General features: G+C 46.9%; 1 protein-coding gene across 1 annotated transcript in view; it reads right to left on the reverse strand.

The window, feature by feature from the left end:
- Window positions 1-4,339: 4,339 nt before the first annotated feature.
- LOC112242098 (low-density lipoprotein receptor-related protein 6) overlaps window positions 4,340-18,447 on the reverse strand; it is a gene marked incomplete at its 5' end in the record, with an annotated part of 29,212 nt that continues 15,104 nt past the window's right edge. The window contains 7 exon segments of the mRNA XM_042313941.1: window positions 4,340-5,930; window positions 8,269-8,366; window positions 11,454-11,590; window positions 11,934-12,161; window positions 12,644-12,754; window positions 14,677-14,913; window positions 18,043-18,168. Coding sequence (XP_042169875.1) covers window positions 5,630-5,930; window positions 8,269-8,366; window positions 11,454-11,590; window positions 11,934-12,161; window positions 12,644-12,754; window positions 14,677-14,913; window positions 18,043-18,168 — 1,238 coding nt within the window.

Here is an 18,447-nt window from a genome sequence, read left to right on the forward strand (position 1 = left end):
AACCAAATGTTGGTTGAGCTGTATACATCCTTGCAAAGCACCATGGGTATCAAAATGGATGAATGATAAAAATGTTCAAACTGCCAATAAACCTCTGCTGTGTTCCTCATCTTTATGTCAGAGCGCCAGAAACATGGAGACAAAAAGTTTTTTTGGCACGTTATAGGGCCCCAAATGGCACCCTATTCCCTATATCCTGCACTCCTTTAGGGCCCTGGTCAAATGTAGTGGGCTATATAGGGAATAGGGTGCTATAGGGCCCTGGTCAACAGTAGTGCACTATATAGGGAATAGGGTCCCATTGAGCCCTGGTCAAATGTAGTGGACTATATAGGGAATAGGGCCCTGGGAATAGGGTGCTATAGGGCCCTGGTCAACAGTAGTGCTCTATATGGGGAATAGGGTGCCATTTGGGACAGCATTGATAACAACAAGCATCTAACGTCAGAACAGCAACTTGTTTTAACCTTCTAACCAACACAGGTGTTAAATCAAGTTACTCCACCTCCCTTCTCTCACCAACAGGCGTCCACTCAGACATTTTGGAAAAGCAGCTACCATCAGAGACCGATGCTGGTAGACCAGAAGACCTCTTATCAATGTAACGTCCCAGGACAGGCCGACCCAGACATCTCTACCATCAGAGACCGATGCTGGTAGACCAGAAGACCTCTTATCAATGTAACGTCCCAGGACAGGCCGACCCAGACATCTCTACCATCAGAGACCGATGCTGGTAGACCAGAAGACCTCTTATCAATGTAACGTCCCAGGACAGGCCGACCCAGACATCTCTACCATCAGAGACCGATGCTGGTAGACCAGAAGACCTCTTATCAATGTAACGTCCCAGGACAGGCCTCTGACATCATATCCTCCCTCTCCACAACCACCACGTGTACATCATGAACCTCTCAGAACTGCAGCACCAACCTTATTCACTATGTCGCTCGTTCAAACGTCCAGACCACACAAACATATTCCTCCTATCCATCTGAGCTGTGTGTATCATGTTGTCTGTACTGACGTACGATCAGAACTGTAAAGTGCACTTAGAGAATGACCACATTTCCAACAATGCTGGTTGAATCTAAAAACAGACAGGGGACAGACAGGAGACTCTCAGCTAGAGACAGACCGGGGCAGGGGACAGACAGGAGACTGTCTCAGCTAGAGACAGACAGACAGGAACAGGGGCTCAGCAAGGATTGGACTTAGAGTGTCTGGGTCTGGACAGAAGACGGCCATTTTGATCAAGATACATAGCTGTAACAGTAGTAGCAGAGAAGATCGAGAGAACCAGGACCCTGCAATGTCCTTCCAGTCTATATTGAAAGTTGGCCTGCCCATTGGACAACAGAAAGACAAAGATGGACGTTTTGAGGTATGTGTGAATGTTCTGAGAGGATGACAGCTTTATCTCGTCCTCAGTTTCAGTCTGAAATGTCCCCCAGCCCTGATTGGATAAACAGGGAGAGAAAAACCAACCCAGTTTAAACAAGGATCCCTTTTCCCCCGACAGTCTTTCAGTTTGAGACAGGACAGAGACAGAGGAGACAGAGACAGACAGGACAGAGACGGGACAGAGACAGACAGGACAGAGACGGGACAGAGACGGGACAGAGAACGAGACAGACAAGACATTACGAAAGGATTGTTGATATTGTCTAAGATTGTCGCCATGCGTTTGGACTGTCCGACATCGTAGGAAAATAAAACGAGGCATATATTGAAAGACGGAATGACAAAGTACTGCAAGAATTCAATGAATAGATATACAATGGTTTTCTTTATAGCTTATAAATACGGTAATATACACTATGTGGTACAAAAATATTAAAACACTTTGCAAAAAAAACTAAATGATTCGAAGAACTGATCAGGTACAATAACTAGTCCTCTGTGGAGAAGTTTCCCTCGGGGGGAAGATGGAGGAGAAGTTTCCCTCGGGGGGAAGATGGAGGAGAAGTTTCCCTCGGGGGGAAGATGGAGGAGAAGTTTCCCTCGGGGAAGATGGGGGGGAGAGGAGGAGAAGTTTCCCGGGGAAGGGGGAAGGAGATGGAGGAGAAGTTTCCCTCGGGGGAAGATGGAGGAGAAGTTTCCCTCGGGGGAAGATGGAGGAGAAGTTTCCCTCGGGGGAAGATGGAGGAGAAGTTTCCCGGGGAAGATCTGGGGGAAGATGGAGAAGTTTCCCTCGGGGGAAGATGGAGGAGGGGAAGATGGAGGAGAAGTTTCCCTCGGGGGAAGATGGAGGAGAAGTTTCCCTCGGGGGAAGATGGAGGAGAAGTTTCCCTCGGGGGAAGATGGAGGAGAAGTTTCCCTCGGGGGAAGATGGAGGAGAAGTTTCCCTCGGGGGAAGATGGAGGAGAAGTTTCCCTGGGGGAAGATGGAGGAGAAGTTTCCCTCAGGGGGAAGATGGAGGAGAAGTTTCCTCGGGGGAAGATGGAGGAGGGGAAGATGGAGGAGAAGTTTCCCTCGGGGGAAGATGGAGGAGAAGTTTCCTCGGGGGAAGATGGAGGAGAAGTTTCCCTCGGGGGAAGATGGGAAGATGGAGGAGAAGTTTCCCTCGGGGGGAAGATGGAGGAGAAGTTTCCCTCGGGGGGAAGATGGAGGAGAAGTTTCCCTTGGAGGCAGAGAGAATACAGGTGAAACAGAGGTAGACCTCAGAAGGTAGGCTCAGAAGGTAGGCTACAGCGTAAGATAGATGACCCCCCCTCAGTAACAGATGTGTTCTGTGTCTCTTACCCAGACAGGATAGATATATATACCCACCCCCTCAGTACCAGATGTGTTCTGTGTCTCTTATCCAGACAGGATACATGACCCCCCTCAGTACCAGATGTGTTCTGGGTCTCCCATCCAGACAGGATAGATACAACCCCCCCTCAGTACCAGATGTGTTCTGGGTCTGTCCCATCCAGACAGGATAGATAAAACCCCCTCAGTACCAGATGTGTTCTGGGTCTCCTCACCCAGACAGGATAGATATATAAAACCCCCTCAGTACCAGATGTGTTCTGGGTCTCTCATCCAGACAGGAGTACAGATGTGTTCTGGGTCTGTCCCATCCAGACCCCCTCAGTACCAGATGTGTTCTGGGTCTGTCCCATCCAGACAGGATAGATAAAACCCCCTCAGTACCAGATGTGTTCTGGGTCTGTCCCATCCAGACAGGATAGATAAAACCCCCTCAGTAACAGATGTGTTCTGGGTCTGTCCCCCCAGGATAGATAAGTACCAGATGTGTTCTGGGTCTGTCCCATCCAGACAGGATAGATAAAACCCCCTCAGTAACAGATGTGTTCTGGGTCTGTCCCATCCAGACAGGATAGATAAAACCCCCCTCAGTAACAGATGTGTTCTGGGTCTGTCCCATCCAGACAGGATAGATAAAACCCCCCTCAGTAACAGATGTGTTCTGGGTCTGTCCCATCCAGACAGGATAGATAAAACCCCCCTCAGTAACAGATGTGTTCTGGGTCTGTCCCATCCAGACAGGATAGATAAAATGTGTTCTGGGTCTGTCCCCCCCTCAGTAAAAACAGATGTGTTCTGGGTCTGTCCCATCCAGACAGGATAGATAAAACCCCCTCAGTACCAGATGTGTTCTGGGTCTGTCCCATCCAGACAGGATAGATAAAAAACAGATGTGTTCTGGGTCCCCCTCAGTAACAGATGTGTTCTGGGTCTGTCCCATCCAGACAGGATAGATAAAAACCCCCTCAGTAACAGATGTGTTCTGGGTCTGTCCCATCCAGACAGGATAGATAAAACCCCCTCAGTAACAGATGTGTTCTGGGTCTGTCCCATCCAGACAGGATAGATCAGTAAGACCCCCTCAGTACCAGATGTGTTCTGGGTCTGTCCCATCCAGACAGGATAGATAAAACCCCCTCAGTACCAGATGTGTTCTGGGTCTGTCCCATCCAGACAGGATAGATAAAAACCCCCCTCAGTACCAGATGTGTTCTGGGTCTGTCCCATCCAGACAGGATAGATAAACCCCCCTCAGTACCAGATGTGTTCTGGGTCTGTCCCATCCAGACAGGATAGATAAAACCCCCTCAGTACCAGATGTGTTCTGGGTCTGTCCCATCCAGACAGGATAGATAAAACCCCCTCAGTACCAGATGTGTTCTGGGTCTGTCCCATCCAGACAGGATAGTCTACCAGATGTGTTCTGGGGACAGGATAGATAAAACCCCCTCAGTACCAGATGTGTTCTGGGTCTGTCCCATCCAGACAGGATAGATAAAACCCCCTCAGTACCAGATGTGTTCTGGGTCTGTCCCATCCAGACAGGATAGATAAAACCCCACTCAGTAACAGATGTGTTCTGGGTCTGTCCCATCCAGACAGGATAGATAAAACCCCCCTCAGTACCAGATGTGTTCTGGGTCTGTCCCATCCAGACAGGATAGATAAACCCCCCTCAGTACCAGATGTGTTCTGGGTAAAGATAATCTTCAGTTGCAGTCTGGCATTTAAAACAAAAACATACAGAAAAATATAAAATAACCTCAGATGACAGAACATAGATTTTGGTTGAATATTGTGCAGTAATAACCTCATCAGATGTGAGAATCTGTTTCCCCATCACACAACAGACAGCGTGATGACGTTGTCTTTCTGAACTTCTGTGAACCCTGACCTCGACCTCTGTACCCCACCCCTTCCTGGACCTATGGGTCGGGTCAGGAGTGTTGTGGTAGTGACGAGGGGCCCCGGGTCGGGTCAGGAGTGTTGTGGTAGTGACGAGGGGCCCTGGGTCGGGTCAGGAGTGTTGTGGTAGTGACGAGGGGCCCCGGGTCAGGAGTGTTGTGGTAGTGACGAGGGGCCCCGGGTCGGGTCAGGAGTGTTGTGGTAGTGACGAGGGGCCCCGGGTCGGGCGTCAGGAGTATTGTGGTAGTGACGAGGGGCCCCGGGTCGGGTCAGAGGTTCTTTATGTACCCTGTTAGATGAATAAGGAGCTTGTATAATATGTAGTACCTAGTTGAAGCAATACAGGCAGACAGGAAGTCCTGGAAAACCAGGAAACCATTAGAAAGGAGCTCAAATCACTCAGTACACCTTGTTGTCTGTTACTGTGGAAACCAGCTGACTGGTTACTATGGGGATCACTGATCCACTACAAAATGGCTGCCCAGGCTGCAGAGTGCCGTGGTGCAGTAGCTGTCTGTCACCTCCAGGGGGCGTCATCCTGCCTCACCACTCCCTCCATCCATTGTTCCGGGCGTTGTCATGGTTATTTGGCGTCAGATAGTTCCATCTACGCGTTTGAAATGTTCTTCCAGCCTCGGAAAAACAGACAACTGTTTGTATCTTCTGGATTTAAGGCAACTTATCATGTTTGTGATGGTTTTAATAAAACGTTTTCTTAAAAAATAAAAAATAAATGTACAAATGTTTGGATACAAACCTCTGCGGCGTATCCAGTAAACGCTGTATAGAAAATATATAGATAGGCTTTTTTCTATTATTAAAATGTACAAATGTTCCCGGAGCTCTTTCTTCCACCCCGAGCTTCCTGTTTCTCTGTTCATATGTTCTGTACATCCCTCAACAGCCTCCTCTCCTCCCCCTCTTTTAGAAACACAATATCAACAGTTGTTATGTACAGCGAGGGGTTTCAGGAGGAGTCTGTGCAGGGTGATGGGGGCGGGGGGTAGAGGTGGTGAGAGTAAGAGCGCTCCGTATAGGGGAGGGGGCAGCTCTCACAGTTCTCCTCCGCTGACAGGTACTGGCTGCGGGGGGTGGGGGGTGGGGGGAAGGGTTCGGAGTCGTAGTTCAGGTCGCTGGTGTAACCTTTGGCGATGCCGGAGTTGGAGGTGGGCGGGGCGCGGCGTCCGGGGGTGTAGTCGCTGTCGCAGACGTCCGTGGAGCAGGGGGTTGTGGGAGGGGCGAAGTGACTGTAGGTGTAGGGACGGTAACTGGGGACAGGAAGGAGAGCAGATACATTAATTAGCAGAAGAAGAGATCAGTCTCCAGTTACCAACCTGTTGAACATTTCCATGACTGACTGGTTGAAGAAGAGATGGGTCTCCAGACATTATGAGAAGACGGGCTCAGCGGAGGTCAGAACCAGTCAGAACCAGTCAGCACCAGTCAGAACCAGAAGCAGACAGCAACTGATCAGACCCGTAGTTTTATATGTTGACTAGTCTTCCTGGATATGTCATTATATTATCATATTAACATTATATTATTACTATAATATTAACATTATATTATTACAATAATATTAACACTATTATTACTATAATAACATATCAATACTATAATATTAACATTATAGTATTACTATAATATAAACACTATATTACTACTATAATATTAACATTATATTACTACTATAATATTAACATTATGTTATTATACATTAACATTATACTGGGGCGGCAGAGTAGCCTAGTGGTTAGAGCGTTGGACTAGTAACCGGAAGGTTGCAAGTTCAAACCCCCGAGCTGACAAGGTACAAATCTGTCGTTCTGCTCCTGAACAGGCAGTTAACCCACTGTTCCTAGGCCGTCATTGAAAATAAGAATTTGTTCTTAACTGACTTGCCTAGTTAAATAAAAAATATTAACATTATATTACTATAATATTAACATTATATTACTATAATATTAACATTATATTACTATAATATAACATTATATTACTATAATATTAACATTATATTACTATAATATAACATATTACTATAATATTACTATAATATAACATTACATTATATTACCATACTATTAACATTACATTACTACTATAATATTACCATTACATTACTACTATAATATTACCATTACATTACTACTATAATATTACCATTACTACTATAATATTACCATTATATTACTACTATAATATTACCATTATATTACTACTATAATATTACCATTATATTACTACCATTATATTACTACTATAATATTACCTATTATATTACTACTATAATATTACCATTATATTACTACTATAATATTACCATTATATTACTACTATAATATTACCATTATATTACTACTATAATATTACATATATATTACTATAATATTACCATATATTATTACTATAATATTACCATATTATATTACCATATATTATATTACTACCATAATATCAACATTATATTACTACTATAATATTACTACTATAATATTAACATTATATTACTACTATAATATTATCATATTATTACTATAATATTAACATTATATTACTACTACATTATATTATAATATTAACATTATATTACTACTATAATATTAACATTATATTACTACTATAATATTAACATTATATTACTACTATAATATTAACATTATATTACTACTATAATATTAACATTATATTACTACTATAATATTAACATTATATTACTACTATAATATTAACATTATATTACTACTATAATATTACTACTATAATATTAACATTATATTACTATAATATTAACTATAATATTAACATTATATTACTACTATAATATTAACATTATATTATTACTATAATATTACCATTATATTACTACTATAATATTACCATTATATTACTACTATAATATTACCATTATATTACTACTATAATATTACCATTATATTACTACTATAATATTAACATTATATTACTACTATAATATTAACATTATATTACTACTATAATATTATTACTATAATATTAACATTATATTACTACTATAATATTATGATATTATTACTATAATATTAACATTATATTACTACTACAATATCAACATTATATTATTTCTACAATATTAACATTATATTATTACTACAATATCAACATTATATTATTACCTATAATATTAACATTATATTATTACTATAATATTAACATTATATTATTACTATTATATTAACATTATATTACTATTATATTAATATTATATTCTATTAATATTATATTACTATAATATATTATATAACTACTATAATATTAACATTGTATTACTACTATAATATAACATTGTATTACTACTATAATATAACATTATATCATCACTATAATATTAACATTATATCATCACTATAATATTAACATTATATCATCACTATAATATTAACATTATATCATCACTATAATATTAACATTATATCATCACTATAATATTAACATTATATCATTACTATAATATTAACATTATATTATTACTATAATGAGAGACAACCGTGGCGAGGAGAGACAACCGTGGCGAGGAGAGACAACCGTGGCAAGGAGAGACAACCGTGGCGAGGAGCAGAGGGTTACCTGTATGAACGGTGCGTTGACGGGCTGTTGGAGGAGTAGCCAAACTCCATGGTGTACTGAGACCTGACGGTCGCAGGAGATGGAGGAGGGTTCAGGATCTGGAGAGGAGACAGAGAAAGAAGAGAAGAGGAGAAGAGAGAGAGGGAGGGAGGGAGGGAGGAGAGAGGAGATGGAGAGAGAGGAGAGGGAGGAGAGAAGAGGAGAGGAAGGAGAGAAGAGGAGAGAGAGGGAGGAGAGAGGGAGGAGAGGAGAGAGAGGAGAGAAGAGAGGAGAGAGAGGAGAGAAGAGGAGAGATGGAGGGAGGAGAGAGAGGAGAGAAGAGGAGAGGAAGGAGAGAAGAGGAGAGGAAGGAGAGAAGAGGAAGGAGAGAAGAGGAAGGAGAGAAGAGGAGAGAGAGGGAGGAGACAGGGAGGAGGGAGGAGAGAGAGGAGAGGGAGGAGAGAAGAGGAGAAGGAGGAGAGGAGAAGGAGGAGAGAAGAGGAGAAAGGAGGAGAAGGAGGAGAAAAGAGGAGAAGGAGGAGAGAAGAGGAGAGAGAGGGACATGGAGATAGAAGTTCCAAATCAAATCGTTATTCATCACATGCGCCAAATAGAACAGGTGTCAAATTTACAGTGAGATGTTGACTTATGAACTATTTCCCACAATGCAGTTAAAAGGTTACTAAATAAATAAAGGAAATAGAGTCAACGAGCAGGGGTACCAGTACCGGGTCAACGAGCAGGGGTACCAGATAGTTGAGGTAATATGTACATGTAGGTAGAGGTAAAGTGACTAGACAATCAGGATAAACAGTAACAGCAGTGTGTCGTGCTGAACTCGCCCCTAATGAGGTAACATAACTGAACTAGTCGTGCTGAACCCGCCCCTAATGAGGTAACATAACTGAACTAGTCGTGCTGAACGCGCCCCTAATGAGGTAACATAACTGAACTAGTCGTGCTGAACGCGCCCCTAATGAGGTGACATAACTGAACTAGTCGTGCTGAGCCCGCCCCTAATGAGGTAACATAACTGAACTAGTCGTGCTGAACCCGCCCCTAATGAGGTAACATAACTGAATTAGGTTGAGCCTAAACAAAAGGTTAACGGTCCGGTTCGCCAGTAGTCTAGTTTCAGAACAGCCCTTATTATGAGTCATACCTTTTGAACGGTACGGGCCAGAACCTGGCTATGAAACGCAGTAGGCTAAGTGGGAGGGTTGAGGGGACCTGGCTATGAAACGCAGTAGGCTAAGTGGGAGGGTTGAGGGGTCCTGGCTATGAAACGCAGTAGGCTAGGTGGGAGGGTTGAGGGGACCTGGCTATGAAACGCAGTAGGCTAAGTGGGAGGTTTGAGGGGACCTGGCTATGAAACGCAGTAGGCTACGCAGTAGGGTGGGAGGGTTGAGGGGACCTGGCTATGAAACGCAGTAGGCTAAGTGGGAGGGTTGAGGGGACCTGGCTATGAAACGCAGTAGGCTAAGTGGGAGGGTAGGCTATGAAAGAGGGTTGAGGGGACCTGGCTATGAAACGCAGTAGGCTAAGTGGGAGGGTTGAGGGGACCTGGCTATGAAATGCAGTAGGCTAGGTGGGAGGGTTGAGGGGACCTGGCTATGAAATGCAGTAGGAGGGTTGAGGGGACCTGGCTATGAAATGCAGTAGGAGGGTTGAGGGGACCTGGCTATGAAATGCAGTAGGAGGGTTGAGGGGGGACCTGGCTATGAAATGCAGTAGGAGGGTTGAGGGGACCTGGCTATGAAACGCAGTAGGAGGGTTGAGGGGACCTGGCTATGAAACGCAGTAGGCTAGGTGGGAGGGTTGAGGGGACCTGGCTATGAAACGCAGTAGGCTAGGTGGGAGGGTTGAGGGGACCTGGCTATGAAACGCAGTAGGCTAGGTGGGAGGGTTGAGGGGACCTGGCTATGAAACGCAGTAGGCTAGGTGGGAGGGTTGAGGGGACCTGGCTATGAGATACAGTAGGCTAAGTGGCAGGGTTGAGGGGACCTGGCTATGAGATACAGTAGGCTAAGTGGGAGGTTTGAGGGAACCTGGCTATGAGATACAGTAGGCTAAGTGGGAGGTTTGAGGGAACCTGGCTATGAAAAGCAGTAGGCTAGGTGGCAGGGTTGAGGGGACCTGGCTATGAAATGCAGTAGGCTAAGTGGCAGGGTTGAGGGGACCTGGCTATGAAATGCAGTAGGCTAAGTGGCAGGGTTGAGGGGACCTGGCTATGAAACGCAGTAGGCTAAGTGGGAGGTTTGAGGGAACCTGGCTATGAAACGCAGTAGGCTAAGTGGGAGGGCTGAGGGGACCTGGCTATGAAATGCAGTAGGCTAAGTGGGAGAGTTGAGTGAGACTACAAATTGAAAGACTGCCTACTTTTCTAGACTCAAGGGAGAGAAGAACATACCTGGACTGTTGTTTAACTATTCAACTCAATGCTGATATAGTTTCTCATTAAAACATACCTGTTATTCAACTCAATGCTGATATAGTTTCTCATTAAAACATACCTGTTATTCAACTCAATGCTGATATAGTTTCTCATTAAAACATACCTGTTATTCAACTCAATGCTGATATAGTTTCTCATTAAAACATACCTGTTATTCAACTCAATGCTGATATAGTTTCTCATTAAAACATACCTGTTATTCAACTCAACGCTGATATAGTTTCTCATTAAAACATACCTGTTGTTTAACTACTCAACTCGATGCTGCTATAGTTTCTCATTTGGTAATGCAGGTTGTGTTGGTTAACCAGGAAAAGGGAAGCTAACTAGATTACTGGTGGGGACTGGTTCGGTTCGGGGAAGCAGGGGAGGCGCCTGGCGATATGCATTTAGTCAGGCCATCTTTTCCTGGTCCACTCAGTCAGTTATAGTCTTGTCAAAAGCCACAGAAAAATACAAGTTTGACGGGAATTTGAGTCACTACTCTTTTGTTGACGAAATTAACATTGGTTTAAAGTGTGTCTGTATTTTTTAATTTAACCTTTATTTATCTAGGCAAGTCAGTGAAGAAAAAATTATTATTTACGATGACGGCCAAACCCAGACGACGCTGGGCCAATTATGTGCCGCTCTATGGGACTCCCAATCACGGCCGGTTGTGAAACAGCCTGGATTCAAACCAGGGTCTGTAGTGACGCCTCAAGCACTGAGATGCAGTAACTTAGACCGCTGTAAGGTGTGTGTGTCGTACCGGGGGGAAGTAAGTGCCCTTGGTGGAGGAGGAGCTTGAGGAGGAGGCTCCAGTTACGTGGGCGCGGTCGTAAGGGGGGCCACTGGACCCGCCCATGATGCTCAACGAACCAATCACAGACTTCCCCCTGGACATACCTGAAGACAAGACAAAGTAGCAGGAGTCAACAAGACAAAGTAGCAGGAGTCAACAAGACAAAGTAGCAGGAGTCAACAAGACAAAGTAGCAAGTCAACAAGACAAAGTAGCAGGAGTCAACAAGACAAAGTAGCACGAGTCAATAACAACAAAGTAGCATAATAACATGAGGTCATGAGGTTCGGACTGGGGGCCATGAGGTTCGGACTGGGGGCCATAAGGTTCGGACTGGGGTGTCTCATCAAATTGTATTGGTCACATGCAGATTGTAGCTATAGATGGTGATATCTCTCTAGGGGCTGATCCATCGGTCTGTGTTGTGTGGTGTGGCGAGCGGTCCTACCTGGCAGAGACCCGGACAGAGAGGCAGGGTGAGGTACATAACCCAGAGAAACAGAAGGGCCGTGGACCACCAAGTCATTGGTTACAGTCTCCCTGTCATCCTTCATCTGGGGACAGAGCACGCGCTGGCACACCAAGTAGATGGCGCCCACCACAAACAGCGCCATGACAACCCCCACAATGGAGCCGATGGTGTTGGTGGGCTGGGAGGACGGCTCTTCAGTCGGGTCTGGGGGGGGGGCAGAGGAGGAGCTTACTAGAAGGACATTATTCCATGTTTAGTTGAGAGATCCAGCAGGTGAAATACTACCTTTTGGCCAGGTAGTTGGAACACATTCTTCACCCCATCATGTAGACACACTATAGATAAACTGGTCTAGGATCAGATCTGTCATGAGGACACACTATAGATAAACTGGTCTAGGATCAGATCCGTCATGAGGACACACTATAGATAAACTGGTCTAGGATCAGATCTGTCATGAGGACACACTATAGATAAACTGGTCTAGGATCAGATCTGTCATGAGGACACACTATAGATAAACTGGTCTAGGATCAGATCTGTCATGAGGACACACTATAGATAAACTGGTCTAGGATCAGATCTGTCATGAGGACACACTATAGATAAACTGGTCTAGGATCAGATCCGTCATGAGGACACACTACAGATAAACTGGTCTAGGATCAGATCTATAATAGACTTACAGCAGCCCATCTCGTCCGAGTTGTCAGAGCAGTCTGTAGAGTGGTCACACTTCTGATGTTTCCCCACACACTGACCACTAGAACAGCTGAAGTGGTCCGGAGAGCAGCGCACTGGAGAGGGTTAAACCACGGTAAATTAAACCAGGTTTAAACCAGGTTAAACCAGGTTCAGCAGTAATCTACATTAGACTGGAGAGGGTTAAACCACGGTAAATTAAACCAGGTTTAAACCAGGTTAAACCAGGTTCAGCAGTAATCTACATTAGACTGGAGAGGGTTAAACCACGGTAAATTAAACCAGGTTTAAACCAGGTTAAACCCGGTTCAATAACACACACGTGTGTGAGAGATGTGTCTCTCCCTCTCTGTGTGTGTGTGTGAGAGATGTGTCTCTCCCTCTCTGTGTGTGTGTGAGAGAGATGTGTCTCTCCCTCTCTGTGTGTGTGTGTGAGAGATGTGTCTCTCCCTCTCTGTGTGTGTGTGAGAGATGTGTCTCTCCCTCTGTGTGTGTGTGTGAGAGATGTGTCTCTCCCTCTCTGTGTGTGTGTGAGAGATGTGTCTCTCCCCTCTGTGTGTGTGTGAGAGATGTGTCTCTCCCTCTCTGTGTGTGTGTGTGAGAGATGTGTCTCTCCCTCTCTGTGTGTGTGTGTGAGAGAGATGTGTCGCTCTCCCTCTCTGTGTGTGTGTGTGTGTGTGAGAGATGTGTCGCTCTCCCTCTCTGTGTGTGTGTGAGAGAGATGTGTCTCTCTCCCTCTCTGTGTGTGTGTGAGAGAGATGTGTCTCTCCCTCTGTGTGTGTGTGAGAGATGTGTCTCTCTCCCTCTGTGTGTGTGTGAGAGAGATGTGTCTCTCTCCCTCTCTGTGTGTGTGTGAGAGAGATGTGTCTCTCCCTCTCTCTGTGTGTGTGAGAGAGATGTGTCTCTCTCCCTCTCTGTGTGTGTGTGAGAGAGATGTGTCTCTCTCCCTCTCTGTGTGTGTGTGAGAGAGATGTGTCTCTCTCCCTCTCTGTGTGTGTGTGAGAGAGATGTGTCTCTCCCTCTCTGTGTGTGTGTGAGAGAGATGTGTCTCTCCCTCTCTGTGTGTGTGTGTGAGAGAGATGTGTCTCTCCCTCTGTGTGTGTGAGAGATGTGTCTCTCCCTCTCTGTGTGTGTGAGAGATGTGTCTCTCCCTCTGTGTGTGTGTGAGATGTGTCTCTCCCTCTCTGTGTGTGTGAGAGATGTGTCTCTCCTCTCTGTGTGTGTGAGAGATGTGTCTCTCCCTCTCTGTGTGTGTGTGTGAGAGATGTGTCTATCCCTCTCTGTGTGTGTGTGTGAGATGTGTCTCTCCCTCTGTGTGTGTGTGTGAGAGATGTGTCTCTCCCTCTCTGTGTGTGTGTGAGAGATGTGTCTATCCCTCTCTGTGTGTGTGTGTGAGAGATGTGTCTATCCCTCTCTGTGTGTGTGTGAGATGTGTCTCTCCCTCTCAGTGTGTGTGTGAGAGGTGTCTCTCCCTCTCTGTGTGTGTGTGTGAGATGTGTCTCTCCCTCTCAGTGTGTGTGTGTGAGATGTGTCTCTCCCTCTCAGTGTGTGTGTGAGATGTGTCTCTCCCTCTGTGTGTGTGTGAGATGTGTCTCTCCCTCTCAGTGTGTGTGTGAGATGTGTCTCTCCCTCTGTGTGTGTGTGAGATGTGTCTCTCCCTCTCTGAGTGTGTGTGAGATGTGTCTCTCCCTCTGTGTGTGTGTGTGAGAGATGTGTCTCTCCCTCCTGTGTGTGTGTGTGAGAGATGTGTCTCTCCCTCTCTGTGTGTGTGAGAGATGTGTCTCTCCCTCTCTGTGTGTGTGAGAGATGTGTCTCCCTCTCTGTGTGTGTGAGAGATGTGTCTCTCCCTCTCTGTGTGTGTGAGAGATGTGTCTCTCCCTCTGTGTGTGTGAGAGATGTGTCTCTCCCTCTCTGTGTGTGTGAGAGATGTGTCTCTCCCTCTGTGTGTGTGAGAGATGTGTCTCTCCCTCTCTGTGTGTGTGTGAGATGTGTCTCTCCCTCTCTGTTCCTGTCTTACCTTCACATTTGTTCTCGTCTGAGCGATCCTGACAGTTGACCTCTCCGTTGCAGCGGAGGCTGAGGTCAACACACTGTCTGGAGTCACACTGAAACTCTGAATCTGAACAGACAGGACAGTCTCCCTCGTCGCTGCTGTCATCACACTCTGGGTAGCCGTCACACCGCCACGCGTGGGGAATACAGTCCACCTCCCCGGATACACAGGAGAACTGTTCTGGAGAACAGGTGGGGGGTTCTGGGGGAGGAGAGACGGGTTACAACTGTTCTGGGGGAGGAGAGACGGGTTACAACTGTTCTGGGGGAGGAGAGGAGAGACGGGTTACAACTGTTCTGGGGGAGGAGAGGAGAGACTGGTTACAACTGTTCTGGGGAGGAGAGGAGAGACGGGTTACAACTGTTCTGAGGGGAGGAGAGACGGGTTACAACTGTTCTGGAGGAGGAGGAGACGGGTTACAACTGTTCTGGAGGAGGAGAGGAGAGACGGGTTACAACTGTTCTGGAGGAGGAGAGGAGAGACGGGTTACAACTGTTCTGGAGGAGGAGGGAGAGACGGGTTACAACTGTTCTGGAGGAGGAGGGGAGAGACGGGTTACAACTGTTCTGGAGGAGGAGGAGAGACGGGTTACAACTGTTCTGGAGGAGGAGAGAGGAGTTACAACTGTTCTGGAGGAGGGAGAGACGGGTTACAACTGTTCTGGAGGAGGAGAGACGGGTTACAACTGTTCTGGAGGAGGAGAGACGGGTTACAACTGTTCTGGAGGAGGAGAGGAGAGACGGGTTACAACTGTTCTGGAGGAGGAGAGGAGAGACGGGTTACAACTGTTCTGGAGGAGGAGAGGAGACGGGTTACAACTGTTCTGGAGGAGGAGAGGAGAGACGGGTTACAACTGTTCTGGAGGAGGAGAGGAGAGACGGGTTACAACTGTTCTGGAGGAGGAGAGGAGAGACGGGTTACAACTGTTCTGGAGGAGGAGAGGAGAGACGGGTTACAACTGTTCTGGAGGAGGAGAGGAGAGACGGGTTACAACTGTTCTGGAGGAGGAGAGGAGAGACGGGTTACAACTGTTCTGGGGAGGAGGAGAGACGGGTTACAACTGTTCTGGGGGAGGAGAGGAGAGACGGGTTACAACTGTTCTGGAGGAGGAGAGGAGAGACGGGTTACAACTGTTCTGGAGGAGGAGAGGAGAGACGGGTTACAACTGTTCTGGAGGAGGAGAGGAGAGACGGGTTACAACTGTTCTGGAGGAGGAGAGGAGAGACGGGTTACAACTGTTCTGGAGGAGGAGAGGAGAGACGGGTTACAACTGTTCTGGAGGAGGAGAGGAGAGACGGGTTACAACTGTTCTGGAGGAGGAGAGGAGAGACGGGTTACAACTGTTCTGGAGGAGGAGGGGAGAGACAGGTTACAACTGTTCTGGGGAGGAGAGGAGAGACGGGTTACAACTGTTCTGGAGGAGGAGAGGAGAGACGGGTTACAACTGTTCTGGAGGAGGAGAGGAGAGACGGGTTACAACTGTTCTGGAGGAGGAGAGGAGAGACGGGTTACAACTGTTCTGGGGGAGGAGAGGAGAGACGGGTTACAACTGTTCTGGAGGAGCAGAGACGGGTTACAACTGTTCTGGAGGAGGAGGGGAGAGACAGGTTACAACTGTTCTGGGGGAGGAGAGGAGAGACGGGTTACAACTGTTCTGGAGGAGGAGGGGAGAGACAGGTTACAACTGTTCTGGGGGAGGAGAGGAGAGACGGGTTACAACTGTTCTGGGGGAGGAGAGGAGAGACGGGTTACAACTGTTCTGGGGGAGGAGAGGAGAGACGGGTTACAACTGTTCTGGGGGGGGAGAGAGGAGAGACGGGTTACAACTGTTCTGGGGGAGGAGAGGAGAGACGGGTTACAACTGTTCTGGGGGAGGAGAGGAGAGACGGGTTACAACTGTTCTGGAGGAGGAGAGGAGAGACGGAGGTTAGGAACAACTGTTCTGGAGGAGGAGAGGAGAGACAGGTTACAACTGTTCTGGAGGAGGAGGGGAGAGACAGGTTACAACTGTTCTGGGGGAGGAGGGGAGAGACAGGTTACAACTGTTCTGGGGGAGGAGGGGAGAGACTGGTTACAACTGTTCTGGGGGAGGAGAGACGGGTTACAACTGTTCTGGGGGAGGAGAGGAGAGACTGGTTACAACTGTTCTGGGGGAGGAGAGGAGAGACGGGTTACAACTGTTCTGGGGGGAGGAGAGGAGAGACGGGTTACAACTGTTCTGGGGGAGAGAGGAGAGACGGGTTACAACTGTTCTGGAGGAGGAGGGGAGAGACGGGTTACAACTGTTCTGGAGGAGGAGGGGAGAGACGGGTTACAACTGTTCTGGAGGAGGAGGGGAGAGACTGGTTACAACTGTTCTAGAGGAGGAGAGGAGAGACGGGTTACAACTGTTCTGGAGGACCAGAGGAGAGACGGGTTACAACTGTTCTGGAGGAGGAGAGACGGGTTACAACTGTTCTGGAGGAGGGAGGAGAGACGGGTTACAACTGTTCTGGAGGAGGAGAGGAGAGACGCAGGTTATAACTGTTCTGGAGGAGCAGAGGAGAGACGGGTTATAACTGTTCTGGAGGAGGAGAGACCACGGGTTACAACTGTTCTGGAGGACCAGCAGGAGAGACGCCGGGTTACAACTGTTCTGGAGGAGGAGAGGAGAGACGGGTTATAACTGTTCTGGAGGAGGAGAGACGGGTTATAACTGTTCTGGAGGAGGAGAGACGGGTTACAACTATTCTGGGGAGGAGAGGAGAGACGGGTTACAACTGTTCTGGAGGAGGAGAGGAGACGGGTTACAACTGTTCTGGAGGAGGAGAGGAGACGGGTTACAACTGTTCTGGAGGAGAGGAGACGGGTTACAACTGTTCTGGAGGAGGAGAGACGGGTTACAACTGTTCTGGAGGAGGAGAGACGGGTTACAACTGTTCTGGAGGAGGAGAGACGGGTTCAACTGTTCTGGAGGAGGAGAGGAGAGACGGGTTATAACTGTTCTGGAGCAGGAGAGGAGAGACGGGTTACAACTGTTCTGGAGGAGGAGGGAGAGACAGGTTACAACTGTTCTGGGGAGGAGAGACGGGTTACAACTGTTCTGGAGGAGGAGAGGAGAGACGGGTTACAACTGTTCTGGAGGAGGAGAGGAGAGACGGGTTACAACTGTTCTGGAGGAGGAGAGGAGAGACAGGTTACAACTGTTCTGGGGAAGGAGAGACAGGTTAATACACACAATGCTCTACGTGTTACGGTAGGGATATCATTTCATGTCAGTCCATCTTCATAGTTCACTATCAAGTGTAAAGCTGTGACAAGCAGCACAGGGTCAGAGGTCAGGGGTTCTACCTCCACAGGAGAGTTCATTCTGCAGCAGGACCAGATGAACAGGACAGGAGCAGCGTGTGGTTCCGTCTCCCTTGACGATACAGATGTGAGAACAGCCTCCGTTGTCCCAGGTACAAGGGTGCTTACCTGAAGGAGAGGAGTGAGGTCAGAGTTCAGGAACAACATGGAGAAAGTTGATCTCTGAGACCAGAGGTGTCAACAGTCCTATACTAGTACTGGGCCCGTTTCCACAAACCATCTTAAGTCTAAGTTCATCGTTCGAACGTTAGGATCACCGTTAAATCGCAACTGTATTATTGTTGCACTTCACAACGCTTGTGGTCTAACGCCCGCCTCGGTCAGACCACTCGCAGGTCTAATCTAACGCCCGCCTCGGTCAGACCACTCGCAGGTCTAACGCCTGCC

The sequence above is a fragment of the Oncorhynchus tshawytscha genome, unplaced genomic scaffold, assembly GCF_018296145.1.
Source record: "Oncorhynchus tshawytscha isolate Ot180627B unplaced genomic scaffold, Otsh_v2.0 Un_contig_9227_pilon_pilon, whole genome shotgun sequence".
NCBI lineage: Eukaryota > Metazoa > Chordata > Actinopteri > Salmoniformes > Salmonidae > Oncorhynchus > Oncorhynchus tshawytscha.